Here is a 17,565-nt window from a genome sequence, read left to right on the forward strand (position 1 = left end):
ACACGTCCAACAGTAAGGACCTCTACAACTGCACACAGAAGTCACACTGTTCACAACTAGCACAAAGATACATGTGCAGAAATGCACAAGAATGCAGCCTGCCTCTGGGGTAAAACTTGTCAATTGGGGAAAAAAAAAAACAGGTTTCATCTTTAAGCACCAGTTTTTAGTCATTATAGTTTTTAAGATACACAAGTTATGGTGATACAGTGATGCTGAGGTGTATTACCTTGTGGAGCCTAGCCAATACCAAACCTGTTAAAGCATTAATAATGCAACACGTTCTTCAGTACAGGATCGCAGGTACTCTTTTAAACTTGTGCCAAGTATAGGAGACAATTACACACAGGCTTGATTGCAGCTGTCTTTTAATGTAAACCAGGCTTGTTACACGCCACGCCCCTGCCGTGTAGATCCAACAGCTGTATGGATGGTGACTCGTGATACAGAAGGTAAGCCTGTATGAAGTTATTTGCATTTGTTTTCATCCGTTGTCCCGCGCTAGCACACACACACCACCCTGACTCTGTAGGGGGAAAATAATCTATAAGGCTAGATTCATGAACGGCTCAGGTTTCCCTTTTAAGTGGAAGCAGAGCAAACCGCATGTCTGCCTTTCCAACACACTTCTGTCAGGAGTTTCACACCGGCAGGTTGGAGCAGGGTCCCTCTCCCAGAGATACTGACATTCTGGCTGCCACAATGCTGAACAGCTTGGCTGTACTTGTTCTGCTGCTTCAGCAAGGCAAGCCAGTACAATCCCAACATCTCCGCTCAACATACGAGTTCCAGCAACAGTTTTGTAAAAACACATTGGAAAGCAGGTGCACGTTTTGTACAAAATGCTAAAACTGTTTTAAATGCTTCAGCTGCCCCTGGCCGATACTTGGTACTGGATATTTGGGAACATGGTATGGGCACTTTCCAGAAAACAAGACCTAGCTTTCCCACATTCCTGCTTTGGCTTTGGAGGAAATGCTCAACTGCATTTACAGGTTTATGTTTCAATACGTTTGTTGTCCGTTACGACGCACATTGACACACCCAACACGATTGTGCAAAATCCTTTTAAGATACCTCCTGTTAAACTGGTAGGAGCCACTATCGACAACCATGCCGTTCAAATGTTATCTGCGTTAGAAATAAAATTTGAATAAGGAATGTCCTTGTCACTATATTTAAAAAGCAGCATTTCTCCTTTATAGAGTGAAGAACTTTGACACTCTGCACCTTTGGAGATGGTCAATGATGTAAACTTCAGTATATAACTGACCATCTTTAAAAATGTTAATTTGACTCTTTCGAATTTAAATCATTTACTTGAAGGGTGTGAAAGTTACAGTATGCCGAAGCTCATCTACAATAGAAATATCAAGTGTGTCGCGTACAATTACAAAATCAGTGAAGAATGTTGCTTAAACTGGAACCCACGTACATACACAAATGTTTTAAGGTGTGTGTGATAAGTTTATTACTAATAATTAAGATTTTAATCAAGGGAGCAGAGAACTGCCTTTAGGAGGAAATTGACGTGCCAGAACTTTTATATTGGATTTACCAAAGTCACCCTTGCCTTTATTATCTTGCGTTTTAAACTTGGGTTCCAGGAAAAATAATCCACATAATGACAGATCACAATCACCGTATTAGTTTAAATCCATGTGCTTAATAAATTCTTTTTTTAAAGGATCAAGAGGAATTTATGGAAACCCAGGTAATTTTTTTTTAAACTTTTCATGCGAGCATGCAATTAAAGATTGAAGTTTTTTCAACAGATTAACAATCAGCTGGACCTGATGTTTATTCCTTAGAACTAACAGATAACATATAATCTCTTCCCCATTACAACATCCTCCTGTTTCAATTGAAAGCTTCCTCATTAGTCACAGTCTCACCATACCTGCTTGGCAAATTCCCCAGGTAGCCTCCCAGTTAATAAATAAAATAAAAAAGCCTTAGGAACAAAAACATTATATAGAACGGATTTGTTTATTCATAAATACAATGAAATCGTGGAGAAAAAACTAACGAATGTACACTCCTTAAGTGACTATAAAAAACTTGAAAAGGCCCAAACGTGAACAGGACAAACTCAACCATAACCGAATGAAAAATGACCACAACTCCAGAACACCAACCAAAATCTTATACAGGATTTCTTCTCTGAATATGGCTTGCTTATATGCTACTGTTTCTGCATGAAAAAGATACTCATCCTAAATGGTTTCCACGTAATGTACTTCCGACTTCATGTAAAAACGCTATACTGTACATCACCAGCAATTCCACTTCAACAACAGAAGATATATTTTTGAACAGTTTACATCAAATCTTAAACACTGTGACATCTTGTCGCTGCCACCCCTGAGCTTCCCGACCGCCGTATTGGGTTTTAAAACGACACATGCAAGAGCAGAGTTTTTATCTTTTACTCTTTCCAAACTTTCATCGACCAATACAGTGACTTTAATCTGGTGCGAGAAAGTTTCAAATGTAACGACCCAGCTTCTCACTGCAGCCTGTAAAGTAAAATGCCAGGAGCTGAAAGACAACAGACCAAATTGACAATGAAATTCCTATTTGAGCCCCCATCTGATATGAAATGAATGCACCTCAAGCACACAAGGCAGGAAAGAAAAAGAAAAATCAGAAATAACTTGCCCAAGTTCCTCAGTTGCTGTTATATTCTGCCATGTTTGCATCCTTCTCAAGATTATGAAGTGCAAATCTAGTTAACCTAAAACTGAGCAACACCTGTGCTCAACACCACCCTGAACATCGGGACCTGAAAGTTTAACATTTGTATTCACATCACACATCTTAAACCAGTTCACATTAACTAATTTGAATGAATTTGAATTAATGAAACCTTGAGAAGTATTGCTTAGCAAAAAATACTTTAATTTCAGATACAATAACACTGGGGTTACTGTACTGTACTTAAAATGGCCGCTAAGAAAAGCAACAGTGAAGCTCAGCGAAGGTCAATCTTATTTCATCAATAGATTATCACAATCATTTCGCTACACCTAAAGCAGCACCTAAATGTTTGAAGCAAGATATAGCCTGAGGAACAGGCTGCAGCTCTTGTCATGTTCTGTAGAAGAGAACATGCAAGGGGAGAGGGTTCCCACTGGGGTGTTACCTTCTCCTGACCAAAACTCTTAAACCCATGGATTGGCTTTTAATAAATTTTCAGCACAACATAGCAGAGTATAACAAAAAAAAGGCATAACATGAATAATAACAGTTTACCGTTTCCAAAGTGATCCTCCTTGTTTAATGGACACTTGCACCCCAGATCAGTGGTTTCCAGCCTGCATGTCCATGCAGATCACCATGCCTCTTCCGGGTCTCCAGCTTGCAGAGCTCCCCTCTACTTAACTGACACTTCAACCGAGGTCACATGCTCGGCCAGGGCCTTTGTTTTCAGCTGAGAACCGGTTACAGAAGAGAGCATCTGGCTGAGAGCTTGCAAAGAGGCAGAGGGATAGGCATCCCTCCAGCGGCCGGCAAGGCCGAAAACCTCTGATCTAGGAGTCCGAGTACAGATGTTCTTACAGAACAAAAATCAAAATAAGCAAACGACTCTGTCCATTTCACCACAAGACTCCATTACAAAGAAAAATGGACAAAAGCCTGCTCTCGGCAACGAGGGAAAGAGTAAAAGTTCTCTCACTGCACAATCGGGTAGTCTGTAGCGTCCGTCAGGAGAGCCGAGTCTGTGAAATGGCCGTGCTAGCAGCAGTGTAGCTCAGGTGTGCTCACTGCCCTTGAAACAGAAGCACAGGTGTCCGTCCTCAGCCTGGGAGAGACCTGGAACCACTGAGCGAGAAGCCCAGGGTCGCAGCCAGTGCAGCTGCCCGACCCCATCGGCACCCGGACCGGGCCCTCTGTGTCCAGGCCAGGGAAAATAAACACTGCACCCCATTTCCAGAAACATGCCTTTTAGAAACACCAGCGAGAACACTAAACCACTTGACATAAATAATTACAATATAGAAAAATAGAGAAATGCAGTGGGAGAATTCACAACAAAAAAAAAAATTGTAAATGACTGGAATTATGAAAAAGATGGTCGAATTTATTAAATGACAAAAAAACTAAAGATAATTAAAAAACAGAATTACACAGAGAAAATAAAAACAAACAGCAGCAATACTATGATGTAGTGACATATCGGACAAAGACAAAGGCAGCCTGAAACTGCCTAACTTGGCTCGTCAAAAAAAAAAAGACAACAGTATTAACGATACAATCAGTCTACAAACACTGAAGTTTAGCCACAACTTACAACAGCTTTTTTTATAGATTTTTTTTAATTTCTTACAAAAAAAGAGATGTCCCCATTCTTGGGCAGATAATTCAGTGGTTTATCAGAAGATGAAGATTGTGTCCCGTCCCCCCCCTCGGCGTCATACATTAGCGTCTCCACATGCAGCTCAGCCAGCATTTTAACTTCAAGAACCAGAACCTTGTGGAGGGGGGGGGAAGAAAAAAAAATTAAAAATCAGTCAAGAGTGAACTTCCATAAAAGTTTCAGCTTTGCATTTCCTAACCAAAATTTGAAATGATTTTTCTTAAGAACGCCTCTTCTGAAGAACTCCGTCCTCAGCCCCTCCCCCATCCTCCCCGCTGTATAAAAAGACAGACTCGCGCTGCTCGGGTTACCGTGGCAGCCAGGTGCCGCCTCAGCACATGGAGATGGTGACGTTGATGCCCAGGTTGCCGTTCTCGGCGAACAGCTGCGCGATGGAGGTGTCGAACACGAGGCAGTCACTGTTCATGATCGCCGTGGCGATGCCCTCGTGGATGGAGCGGGGCGTGGCCTCCCAGGTCAGCCTCCGCCGGTGGCCGTTGAGCTCCAGGCGGTAGGCGAAGTTCTCGGCCTGCTTGCGCGTGCCGATGAGCTGCACGATGGCGAAGAACTGCTGGTGCCCGTCGTACTTCTCCTGCTTCTCCAGCACCAGCATGAAGTGGAAGCCGAAACAAGACTGCATCATGACCCAGTCCACCGCCCCCGGCAGGTTGATGTCCGTGGCCAGGAAGACGATGTCCTCGCCCTGCAGGGTGGTGATGGACTTGTGTTGATGCATCAGGTGGGGCATCACCGCGTCCAAAGAGCCCTGCCACTTGCAGGAGGCCCCCGGGCAGGGGCAGGAGTACGGCCTGAACTCGCACAGCTCCTCGTGCTCGGCCTTCTCCGTGTGCGGCAGCGTGATCTCGCAGCCCGAGGAGGCGTACTTGCAGGGGAACAGCACCGAGTTGGCCACCTTCTCCATGGCCAGGTTGCGGATGGAGCCCAGCGGGCCCCGACAGGTGGGGCAGCAGGTGAGCTTGGGCCGGCAGTTGCTGCAGACCAGGTGCCCGCTCTGGCACTGCAGGATGGGTGGCAGGACATAGTCGAAGCAGACGGGGCACTCAAACAGACTGGCCAGGTCGTTGTTGGAGGCGGTGGTGCCGGTCAGGGCTGGGACTCGCTGGGACGGTGCGCACTTTGAGGTTCCTGTGGGGAGCGCTGTGGCGGTCTGGCGACTCATTTCTACAAGGGAGCGGGGAAAGAACGGGGGGAAAATAAATACGAGTGGCAAAGAAGAAGATTACAAATAAGGTTACTTTCATAGTGTCACCTGCTGCTGGTAACCCTCCCCCGGCTCTTTAGTCCAGGTAACCAGTACTGACCCATGGTATCGAAGCAGTCACCTAGAAAACAGCCCCTAGGCAAAAAGCTTTCGGTTTGCTTTAAAAAAAAATAGAAGGAGCTTAATGGACAAAAAAAAGAATGGTTCATATTCTTAAAACATTGAGGTATACAGATCTATGGAACTGATCTGAGTGTCAATATGCAGGCCTCTTCAGGCAGTGCTCTTATGTTTGTTTGTTCTCTGTCAGAGGGTGTTTACACTCCCTTTCACTTGGGTTTCCATGGCTGCTGAGTGGCCCTTTCTTCATTTTTACTTCTGAAATACACAAGGGATATCACTGGTAAAACAAGCGCTGCGAGTCACAAGCTACACAAACAACCCCAATCAGAAAGAACGTGTGGATCTCAACTAGAAGGATCTGCTCCTTCTAGTGTATGTGGATGTATGGCACCGTACGCCAAGTGTGTGTAGGATTTCCAGCCCGACGCTGAGAAAAGGCCACCAGCGAGGCTCTCGTGTTCATGGTCCAGTACTGTCCAAGTATTGCTATAGGGACCTGCTATAGGGCCTTGCGCCAGTCAGTGAACCAGAGGGGCATGAGCAGGAATGTGCCAGAGATGGTCTGCAAGGAGATGGTGTCTGTTGACACATTTGAAAGATTAGGAGGCGTTGATTTTCACACAGTGTAGCAGAGTTAACAGGAACTAATAATATTAATCTCTGGAGTCCATACACCCATGATATCTGACAGAAAATCTCTATGTTTGTAAGATTTCGTAGCAAGAACCAGAATAAAGGATATATGATCCATTAATGTACAACTCACACAGCAGCATCAGTGTTCTACAAAGCTTATAGCACAGTACATTTCAAATGTCCAAATAACCACAGGCTCCAAGAGAAGAATGTCCTCACTATTAATTAGATGTTATTAAAGGGGGGGGGTTAATTTCTAACATCCACATGTTGTTTGAGACACTGTTCTGGGAATATGCTAGCACCATGCTGGATAAGCACAAAATATTTCTGTAAGGTAACGAAGCCTGCGTAACAGAGCCAATTTCGTCAACAGCGGTATCTCTTGAGAAGGTTACCCCTAGAGAAACCTGTTTAACTTATATAAGCAAGAAGTTCACTTACTGAACATTCTTAAGGGTTGAGCTGCACCTCTGTACAAACATAAAAAGCAGCCTGCCCTACATACTGCTAGTTCCTGACGTTGCAGAAAACCCCCTCTATAGATCTCGCCAGCCTGTCCAAATTAAAACGCACAGCCGTCATTCCACCATGCAGAACGACAGGGAAAACCACAGTTCTAACCACATGACTTGTAGTTAACTCTTCTTCGGAAAGTCTCCCTTCCTCAGAGTGATGTAAATGTGTGAAAAATGAGTGGACCACAGCAGCAGCAGCAAAGAAAACAAGACTTGAGAGCTTGGCACTCACCGACAAACGTAAGGAATATCACGATGGGACAAGACCCAACTTTGTTTCAGGACACTATGTCCATAATTAATTTAGTAGCATTACTAATTGTTTGGGTAACTGTTTATGAAGTTTCCATTGCATTATTTTGATGAATACATAAAATGGATAAAGAAAATACTATGTGGCTAATCATATTTCTGTAAGAATTCGTTACACCAAGAATTAAATGCAATATGCCTGAAGAAAAACCATAAATGATGAATGTTTATTTCCCTTATGGCAGAGGGGCATGAAAATAGATTTATTGATAAGGTCATTAATTTCTTTTGCAGAAAAGTGTCTGATGTTATACTACAGCTTTATGAGTGCACTTATTGCACCGTTAAATCCTGAGATTCATACCTTTTAGTTTTGGGAGCTGTTTCTTAGTGACATCGGTTTGAGGTCATTGTCTTCAGATTGTAGTTTTACATTTTTAGACTAATCTGGACGACAGTGGTCAGGGTTCTGTACTTGGGACTGAAAGGCTGTGGGCACGACTCCCAGATGAGACGCTGCTGTTGTTGTAGCCTTGAGCAAAGTGCTTAACCTGAATTGTCTTGGTAAAATACCAGGCCGTATAAATGCATGCAAGTGCAAGTCACTTTGGATAGAAGGATAAGCCAAATAAATCTGCAAATAAGTCAAACTTATTGTTTGACCTGTTCTCACACCACACATGAAAACCACCTAATTTTTTCAAAATTTCAAAGGCTCCTACAGCAGTTGCAAATTATACCGTTAGTTGGATCTTGAAAATTTCTCTTCCATCCGATACAAGAGGAATCGTCCAAGATGAAAGCTGAAATTCGGCTACATGCCATCTTTAAACTGTCTAACGTTTTAGAGAATTCTTTCATACTTTTGTTCATCCCGGTCGCGATGGGCTGGCGTCCCATCAAGGGCACAGCCCTGCCCTGCCCATAGAGGCTCCAGCGTCCAGCTTCCTTTAAAGAAGGAATGGACAAAAGGTTTGTAAGCCTTGTCTTGGTCTTCAGATTCATAGTGTACTAATCTCGGTTTATTTTTACAAAACCTACTACCTTATTTAAGAAATTTGAAGTCCTTACCCCACCGACTGCACAATCTCCCGGAATGGTGTGTTAATCCTTTATGAAATGCTAGCCTTTGCTCATGCTTTGCAGTGCTGAGTGTGGTGGATGTGTTACTCTCCTTTGTAGAGCCTCAAAGCTTTTACACCTGACCATGTTTCCAGATGTGCCGTTTAAAGAGGCTTCTGTGCCCCCAGAGGACTGGCACCAGACAGCCCACTGCGCTGCAGGGAGATGTTTACACCAGGAAATCATCCTGATGCAATTATGAAAAATATTTGCATGTGCAGCAATTCGCTGGGGCACGCCAAGCGAGTACAGCATCTCTGCATGGTAATCCAAAACGAGCTGCACTGGTGATGAGAAAGTTTCCGTTACATAGATTTGCTCCCAAGACCCTTTTCAGATTGTAAGGCTATCAAAACACTAAATCTACAAACTAGCCAGTGCATCACTGATCACATCATGCAAGCAGACAAAATCCAGAGTCACACATGCATTTAATACAACAGGCTTTAGCTCCCTGCAAAGCTACAGCTGCATCGATGGTTAGAATATAGCAGGGGAGAAAACACTTAGAATAAAAAAAAACTTTTGGGTTGTGGGAAAAAAAGCCACATGAAGATGAATATAATTTCTCTTGTACTATGTTTGTACTTCAAATCATCTTAGAGCACACAAGGTTTTGAGTGCTCTGATCAGTGATTTTTCTTTTAACCAGTTTACAACCCTCTCCAGACTGAGTGGCTGGAGTTTCACACAGCCAGGACAACGGCCAGGCAGTGGTTCAACATTTAACGTGTTGTCTTTTAGGACTCTACCACCCCAAGCACCGTCACAGTGGCCACACTAGCGGAAAAGCCACCCTGGACTGTTTTTCGCACACCCGTCCCTGCTTTGGCAGAAGAACGCTGGACAGTCCACCTGAGGTAGGCGATACACCCCTCTTCCAGTGGAGCATCAGATGTACCAGACCCACTAAAACAGCTCACTCTTTTACAGAGTGGAAATTGATGGTTACTGCAAATTGATGTTTAAGTCAGCAAGCAGTCCACTCCCCCCCCCCATCACAAACAAGGGTAGGGCACCTACTCACTTCCATCCCACTCCAGTGCCAAGTTTCTGTTCCAGCCCCTCTGTTACTGAAGGACAGGTTCAGCTAAGAAATAGTGACAGCTGGATCAAAGCCTTGCCACAGAATGGAAGAGACAAGAGTCCCTGTCCTCTGAACTGCAGCTTGAAAGGCAAGTTCATTCCATAGGTCCCAGCCTGTTAGGATCAATGAGGCGATTTCCACAGGGATGGAAGAATCGGGAATGGAAAGCTGGATCTGCTTGTGTGCTCCCCGCGCTCCACATGGAAGAGGGGGGGGGAATTGGCAGGCCAATCTGGGTGAACTGCTAACTTGCTCTTTTCTCCCTGCTAGACTCCCCAGCTGAGAGGAGCCTCTCCCCCTCCACTCAAGAGAGAGAAAGAAGCCATGTCTCCACACCAACACAGCAGGGCAATCCCACTACGCATTTCAATTACAAAAATGAATCTGGATGCTTGCCTTCGTCCATATGATTTCCAATTAAGGCTTTCTTCTTCTCTTGAAATTTTGGGACCTCTAGAATGTAAAGAAGCAATAAGAGAGAAAATTGACATACTGCTACATACACGAAAAGACACTCCTAGCTACAGTACAGTTAGAAGCACGCGATTAAAAACAAGAGGCAATTTTAACAGGACTGACAAAGAAGGTAAATATAGCCCTTTGTTTAAGCTGTAAGCCTTCTGGTTGAAAGCACTTACTCCTCCTGATGACTACGAACACATTTAAAACAGCATTATTCTTCCACAGCGGCACATTTGTTTTTCTGCTCTTCTCAGAAGACTTCACTGCTTCCGCTCAGCAAGCACCTGAACGTCATCCTTCTTCTTTTCAAAAGCAAGCACCAAAACAAAGGCCATGAGTCACCAATCAACCGTGAAACCAGATAGCTTTTTTTTTAAAGACAAAAAAAGAACTAAAACTAAAGATTCTCTGGTTCATTCTCTCCCCCCGCCCCCTCCCCCCCCAATCCCATTAATTTCAACTACAACCTAAAGGGCAAACCGAAGAAAAAAGAAAAGGAAAAATGAACACGGAACAAACTCTTCTGTAACACAAGGAACCTGCTACTGCACCATGTTTTGGATGCAGCTGGGGGAAAGCACACGTAGGAGCTCCTGGCATTCTACCGCACTGTATGACATCGCGCCGGGGAGTCAACATTCACACGGCAGCATCCACCCCACGAATCTGGCTCTCTCGGCTCCGCTCGCCACCAAATGCCTTCAAGAACACACAACCGGAGGTAAACATCTCGAAACAAAACTCCTATCAAGCTTGAGAGCTTTCCACTCGGTTCCTCTGGGGCTTCAGCAAAACAGCAGTCCCGCAGCTCTGCGAGCCCTGAAACTCACCTGGGACTTCAAGCACTTTCTCCACTACAGGGGGCACGAGCAGCTCAGGGAAACTAGGGGACGGGCTTAACTCCAGCAGTCTACAAGGTGCCAAATTTCTCATTGGGCCACAACACTCTCACTGCTGTTTTACACAACCAGGTAAAGGCTAAGAAACGGTTCAAAACGTTTTTTTAAAAAAATTGGTATAATTACCTTTAGTCTTGACAACTTTGTGTCCGGATATGCATGTGAAAAGTTCAAGCACTCCCTTCCATGAGTGCAGAAAGTGCACTGGAGTTTTACTCGTCATGAGGCACCAACACTCATCTCGCTTGCCATAGAAACAAAACAGCCCATAACAGAGGCCCCTCCTTTACCAAACCTCAACCCAAGACGTCCACGGTGAGACGCCCTCAGGGCGGGGGGGGGGTGGGTGGGAGAGATCGGGCTCGGCAACGCAAGCAAGCACAGCGCAGCCCTGCGCCGCCCCTCGCAACACCTTCCTCTGCGCGGCTGCGGCACGGGACACCCCCGACAGCTCTCCCCCGACTTCGCCACCGCACGCCGGGGGGGCCGGCAACCTCCAAAACCCTCTTTAACACAGGACGGAGGAGAGACGGGGAGCCAGGTCACTGGCAACCAAAAACAGAGCCCACTGTAATCCTGTAAAGTTACGCAAGCTGGACCCCGACAGTATCAAATTCCCACAGCAGTACAGCCCGGACAGCATTCTGGGGGAGAAACACTGGGAGAAGCCATGGGGGAAAGAAAAACAAACTCTGCTCATTTCCCTTGCTGGCAAAGCAAATTCCAGCACCCAGTTCTCTTCTGGTCGCTTATCTTCAGGAAAACAGAACCCCCGAACACCAGCAGCAGGAGAGGCCTTTTGTAGTGGCGAGTTAAAAATAAGTCCTCCCCTCCCCAGCTCCAGCTCCAGGATGGAGCGATCCTCCTTTGTGTGCGCTGCGCAGCCTGCAAGTTTCGAATGTCACGCTGCAGCCTTCTCACTCCCCTTTGAGGAGCAAGTCCTTCCTCTGGGCTCTGCTCCGTCTCGGGTTTCACGGCCTCGTGGCTCCACCTACAACCACCAGCCGCACAGACAAAGAAAGTGAGCTGACAGCTCTGAAGTGGCTGGGCCTGCCCCACACCGCGCCTCTCGGGGCCTGCCCTGCCTTCACCACAGTCAGGGCCCAGAAACATTCAACACAACCCGCTGGAAACCACGCTAAAAAGAAAAAGCCTGATCCTTCACCGACAACAGTTAGAGCTGAAACTCCAACAGCACACAGGTGACAGGACTAAACTTCATACTTGGGATTAAAAAAGAACTCCCTTCTTACTGAGGATAGATCAAAAATCCCAATGACCTCTAAAAGAGAAAGATCTACGATACACTGCAGAAACAAAATAAAAAACTTTTATGACTTCAGCTTGCAGAAAAATCAACTATATTCATATCAAAGTGGAAGGGGGAAAGTTCCACAAATTAAACTAAAACAAAAACAAACGAATTTCCACCTGTGCCAGCTCTTGGGGTCTGGGAGTTTGTGCACGCTTGTCCTTTTGGAGTAACTGGCTGCAGCTCAGCCTGATCCCCTGGCACTGATTTGCTCTAATCTGGAGTGCTAACAACCCTTCTGTTTTCACACCTTCAACTCCCACACTGGCAGCTACTTTACATTGTGCCCGATGCGTGAAGATTAAAACTATCTGCATTCCTCAAAACAACACGCAGGCTAGTCTGCCTCCACTCATCGCCCTCCAGCCTCCCAACCACCTAGGCAAGACAGAAGACATTAGAGATAATGGCCTCACAGTGGATGTCTGAGACACTCTAGTTAACCTCATTTAGTAGTTCCGGAAAGCACTCTGCTATCTGTAACTTTTGACAATTTAATTTCAAGTTGGAGAACATTAAGGCAGGAGAGAAGTGAAGGCTGACACACAGGTACTTCAGACAAACTATTGCCTATCCTGCAAATTATTCATTTGCCTTTAGCAACACTCATGTTTCCTGGACACAAGCTCTCAGCTCCATGAAGATAAAAGAAAATGGAAAATTAACAAGAAAGTCCCATTTCCAACAGCAGCTATACCACATGACAAGATCAAGCAGTCAGACCTCAGCAAGATCTCCAGGCATGGCTGAACTTGGTCTGTATTGGACCAAGAAGAAGAGAGGAGGTGGCTGCTATACCTGGCAGACCAGTATATGGTGCTCTTTCCTCTGGACCAGAAATACTAAACCAGCATGGCAAGTGTGACAGGACTAAATACCTTCTTTTGGACAAAGCATTAAATCAAGAGCCCGAAAACTTGGCCTTTAAAAATCAAGATTTAAGAGCTTATTAAGGCACCCTTAATAAGAGCAGAGCTGTGAGTTGTGGTGGTCAGGTTAAATTTCACTCTTGGATTGTAGTAGCCAGCCTCAATAAGCTTCCCCAGGTCACAGGTGGGTACTGTGCTTCAGTGGTAGATGAGGCAGGTTCTTGCGATGCCTAAAAAAAAAACCTTCGGACCATTTAGGATGAAAAGCACAACATGAGTGCGAATAATTTGATATCATAACAGACCTAAGCTACGTATGTGACAAGCTGTCCAGATGGTTGCAGTAATGGTGAAAACTGCTCCCCCAGCATCTCTCCAAACCACAGAGTTTTAGACCATTCAGCAGGAATGTGACCCCTCTGATGTGGATTTGTGTTAAACTGGATGTGCCTAAGAGCAGGCATACATACTTTTTTGCTCTATAACTTCGGGGCAGTACGTGTAGCCACACTACAACACGCATGATAAACAGAATTCTGCTTACGCTGCATGCGCTGTGGGATGTAAAGCTTAGTAGCACGCAGGGAAGCCAGGTTTTTGTGAACAAAGGAATGCAAATAAGATGTTTACATAAAAAAAGGCAAACAGGCTATTTACATATATGCTTGCAGAAGCCCATGATGAACCAGGATATGGAGCAAATAAGGGATATGTAACATGATGCAAAGCAGATTCCATATGGAAAACTCATTATGAGTGAACTGCGTAATAAACAAACACCTCACATTACTGTTAATAAAGAACACTTGTCACAAACTCTCCTTTTATGCGAAAAATAAAACACATTCCAGGCACATTCCCATGCACTCCAGTAAATCTTAGCATTAATTTTTAAAATATGACATTGTTAGGAGGCTGTTTGGAGTTCTTGCTAGCCTAAAATATAAATTTAGCGGTGGCCCGGTTAGGTCTTTCAGCTCTGCTGCAGGAATTTGGGGTTATAGTGCAAATAGATGTTTTTCCAGCTCAAATCTTTCCAGGGTTCAGTGGGCTGTTTTGGAGCAGACGCTGGCTGGATATACCATACTCTTTTTCAGGAGGAACAGCAAGTTTCAGCTCACAACAATAACCAGACAGCACAGAGGCGAGACTTCAAAAATAATTGACACACGACCTTCATGGACATGAATACCATGGACACGGGCCCTGACTTTGGTACAACACTGCGATATGCATTGTAAAAGAAATACAAGTTATAAAACAGGATCTGTCAACGTAATATTTCTCCGTAGAGTATTTATTGTGTTTATCACTAAAATAAAGCACAAGTGGAAACAGGCATGTTTTTATTTCCTCTAAACCATATCTAATCTTTTGGAAGCTCTCAAAGGGCCTCAGTAACCCAAATCTTCAACACTAACGGAACACACTGAACATTTTCAAAACCAATCCTCTGAATTGTTCTCAAAGGGGACCTTGGAAATTCCCCGAGATATCTCAGCTGAATCCCGAAACGGCCAGCCCAGAAGCTGCACAGGCAAGACCAAACGAAAGACGAAACCCAAAACACAAACACAGACAGTTCAGTAATCGCCTACCCTGCAGCACTGAAGTTCCTGCATGAAGCATGTCCAGGCGCGAGGTGGGTGAGGGGCAGAAACCAGGGGTCCACCTTGCAAACGATGCTCATCTAACTTAACAGAGGTCTCAAAACTGAAGGGGAATATAGGATACCTGCCATGGCCACAGGAAACAGACAAGGGCCTATATCCTCATCAGACTACATGCACAAGTGCAGTTGTCAGATCCCAACTACCCAAAGAAGACAAAACAGACTTTTCAGATAACGTCTTGCATGTCTGAGAACTATGGCTCAGCAAAGGCTGGTGCCTTTTCTACAATGCCCAAAGGAAGCATTTACTCCCATTAAAAAGTAAAACACAAACGCCCATTAGAATACATTTGCAAATCTGCAATTCTGACTGGCACACACTTAAGTCACCTTAAGTAGCTACAGACTCAAGTACTGGCAGCAGAGCCTAACTGTACTGCAGCAAACTCACCGGAATACAACCGATGCTTAGTCAGGTGAGCGACTGATTAGAAAACTTAGAAGAGGTTATCACTGATAAGCCAATACACTCAAATTAACAGTAACCCTATTTCAGAAGCTGGGTGTCAATACCTACGGCCTGTAACAATCCTTCACATGTGTACTCTCATTCTGCAGCTGCCACTCTGCTGAAGGGGCTCTAGAGCAGAAATAAGTACCACAGACAAGCTCAGCAGGGACAGTTTTAAAGCAGATGCGAGGGTGATAAATCCTCTTAAGAAACAGAGGGCGGTTCACCTGCGTGCCCAAGATTTAGAGCTGGGATGACAGCTGTCTAAAAGCCCCTGAGTCACCCACTCTACTTCAGGATGAGGAGAGAGGTGGCATGTCCCACACCTATGGGAGCTATTCATGTACAGTGGGTCCAGTCCCCTCTACCCTGAATCAGGGTGGCAGCAAGGACAACTAGCAGGGTCCCAATAGCACCCCCTTTGCAATTAACAATCACCCCTTCACAGTGACCCAGAAACATTTGGGCAGTCACAAGAAAGTGTGTCAAACAGCCACAATATCATGTATCTGCTTTTACAACAGCAAATACATCAGCAAAACAGATGGACTAATCCCTACCTTAGCAAAGTGCAATGTAATGGTGACATTTAACTACATATTACACTGTACTGCAATATGGGATTTTTACAACACAAATGCTAGTTTTGCCTACAGCAGCAACGCAACTGCCAAAATATCGTGCAACATCTTTATCTCAAATGCTTCTTTAAAACTGGCACTAGGGGAACTGAAGATCTCCCTCACAGGGGGGCAAATCTCATTTCGTTAATGCGTTCCTGGGTCACTACTGTAACCCACGCAACCCGCTTTTGTGGAGTAAATCTGAACTTCAAAGCAGACGTAATCCGCTCAGAGCATCAAACATCTCTTAATGGTCCAGATGCAATCGTCTCGGAGGACAGCTGGTTCCGTACCCGTCCGGCGCTCAGGAGCTGCAGCGTCCGTCTTACAGACGAGTACATTCAATCACCTGATGCCCTCACACATCCTCAAGGCAAGAAGCAAGGTTTCGGCTCCAGCAGCACAGGCCGGGGTAGCAACTTGACCTCCGCCATGTTGGCAGCGAAAAGACATGCACCCAAAAACCCAAACATCACGGCACCGTCTGCCGGGCTCGGACAGCCGGGCGGCAGGGGATTTAAAAACAAACCGCAGAGGGGGTATTCAGATAGCAATAGTGTTTAAAAGATTACCGTGAGACATACACACACGCCCCCCTGCTACAGGGGTATGTAGGGGATGAAAGCCATTTCTCCTGTATGAGGTTAGAGAAGAGGTCGCTCTTCTAACGCTCCTGCTGTCTGCGGTCCTTCAGCAGTTCGGGGAAACACAACGATCGTTTCCATTTCCCGGGGTTCGTCAGCCAAGCTGGACATCTCGTAGAGCCGCTCTCTCAATCGTTTAAAACAACAACAACAACAACCCGGCTTCTGCGGGGACCGAGCTCAGCCTCCCCGCCGCGCACGCCTGCACCCAAACCGAGAGGCCCAGCAACCCCAGCCCGCAGGACTGAGCAGCGGCCCCCCCTTCCCTTCCCGGCCCGCACGCCGACGCCGAGTAGGCCGCAGAGCCCCGCCGCCGTGAAGGGCAAGCCCGTGCCCGGCTGCCTCCTCGCCGGCCGGCCGGGGCTGCGCCGAGGCGCCCTCACGGCTAACCCGGCCCGGCCCGGGGGCTCTCCCGGAGACAGCGGGCCGGCCCCTGCACACGCACACGCACCCCCGCTGTTAAATACCCCCCCAGCCGACCCCCCCCGACACAGAGAAGAGCCTTGGGGAGGAAGAAAAAAAAAAGCAGACCTCTACCTTCGTGCTCGCTTTTACCTTTCCCGGGCCAGGACGAGCTCAGCGACATGGTCGCGGCCACTGTAACGTGCTCTTCCCACAACAAAGCGGAGCCGCGCCGACCCGTAATCCCAACCGAAACCCCGTCCGGACCCGGTCCGGGAGGGGGTCAACCGCTTACCTCTGACGAAATGTCTTTTTTTACTTTACTTTTTTTTTGTCGCTTTCCTTAATTATCCCAGCAGGCTTTCCGCTCGTAATGTTTTTTTTTTACCCTTTCGTTGTGTCCAGTGTTTCTGGATCCCCACATCCACGCTGTGTGTCTCCACACACACACACAGAGACAGACTCAGCCGCCGGTCTCGGAGCCGCGCACCGACTGTTGTTGAAATACTTTTCCACGGGAACTGCGGCGGGCGGCGGGGGCGCGCAGCCGGGAGCGCGCACCAGCTTCAGAAAGCGGGGGGCGGCGCTTCCGTCCATCTTGGCACGGACGTCACGTGCTCAGGTGTGCGACGCGGTGACAGGTGTAAAACAAACATCCCTGTATCTTATTGCCGAGTAAACGGCGCTCTAAACAGAGGGAATCGGATCAGGGCCGAGTTGAAGTCTCTAAGGAACAGCAAAGGAAACAAAACCCAATACAAACCAGGGGCGTTTTAAAGCGGCGGCAATTTTGGCGTGGAGGCGTTAAGCATTAAGTGATACTCAAATCCTAGCCGACTATCATTTTCAAAATGTCTTAACTACAAGGAAATCATACTGTATGTTTAGACTGCATGTGTACTTCTGTTGTA

At 46.1% G+C, this 17,565-nt stretch overlaps 1 protein-coding gene across 16 annotated transcripts; it reads right to left on the reverse strand.

The window, feature by feature from the left end:
- Positions 1-1,970: 1,970 nt before the first annotated feature.
- siah1 (siah E3 ubiquitin protein ligase 1) lies at positions 1,971-17,163 on the reverse strand. 16 transcript variants are annotated; one of them, XM_069181298.1, is made up of 4 exons: positions 16,950-17,135; positions 9,717-9,773; positions 5,631-5,960; positions 1,971-5,542 (listed from the first exon to the last, which is right to left on the reverse strand). In XM_069181298.1, exon 4 carries the CDS (start codon positions 5,538-5,540, stop codon positions 4,692-4,694), a length of 849 nt encoding a protein of 282 aa, XP_069037399.1. In that variant the 5' UTR covers positions 5,541-5,542; positions 5,631-5,960; positions 9,717-9,773; positions 16,950-17,135; the 3' UTR covers positions 1,971-4,691. The 16 variants fall into 16 exon arrangements, with proteins under 16 accessions (XP_069037399.1, XP_015224005.1, XP_015224010.1 ...); XM_015368519.2 differs by lacking the exons at positions 5,631-5,960; positions 16,950-17,135 and adding exons at positions 10,334-10,481; positions 10,808-10,895; XM_015368524.2 differs by lacking the exon at positions 5,631-5,960 and having other exon boundaries at positions 17,043-17,163.
- Positions 17,164-17,565: the final 402 nt, after the last annotated feature.

Source organism: Lepisosteus oculatus, chromosome 20 (genome assembly GCF_040954835.1).
Source record: "Lepisosteus oculatus isolate fLepOcu1 chromosome 20, fLepOcu1.hap2, whole genome shotgun sequence".
NCBI classification, from domain to species: Eukaryota; Metazoa; Chordata; class Actinopteri; order Semionotiformes; family Lepisosteidae; genus Lepisosteus; species Lepisosteus oculatus.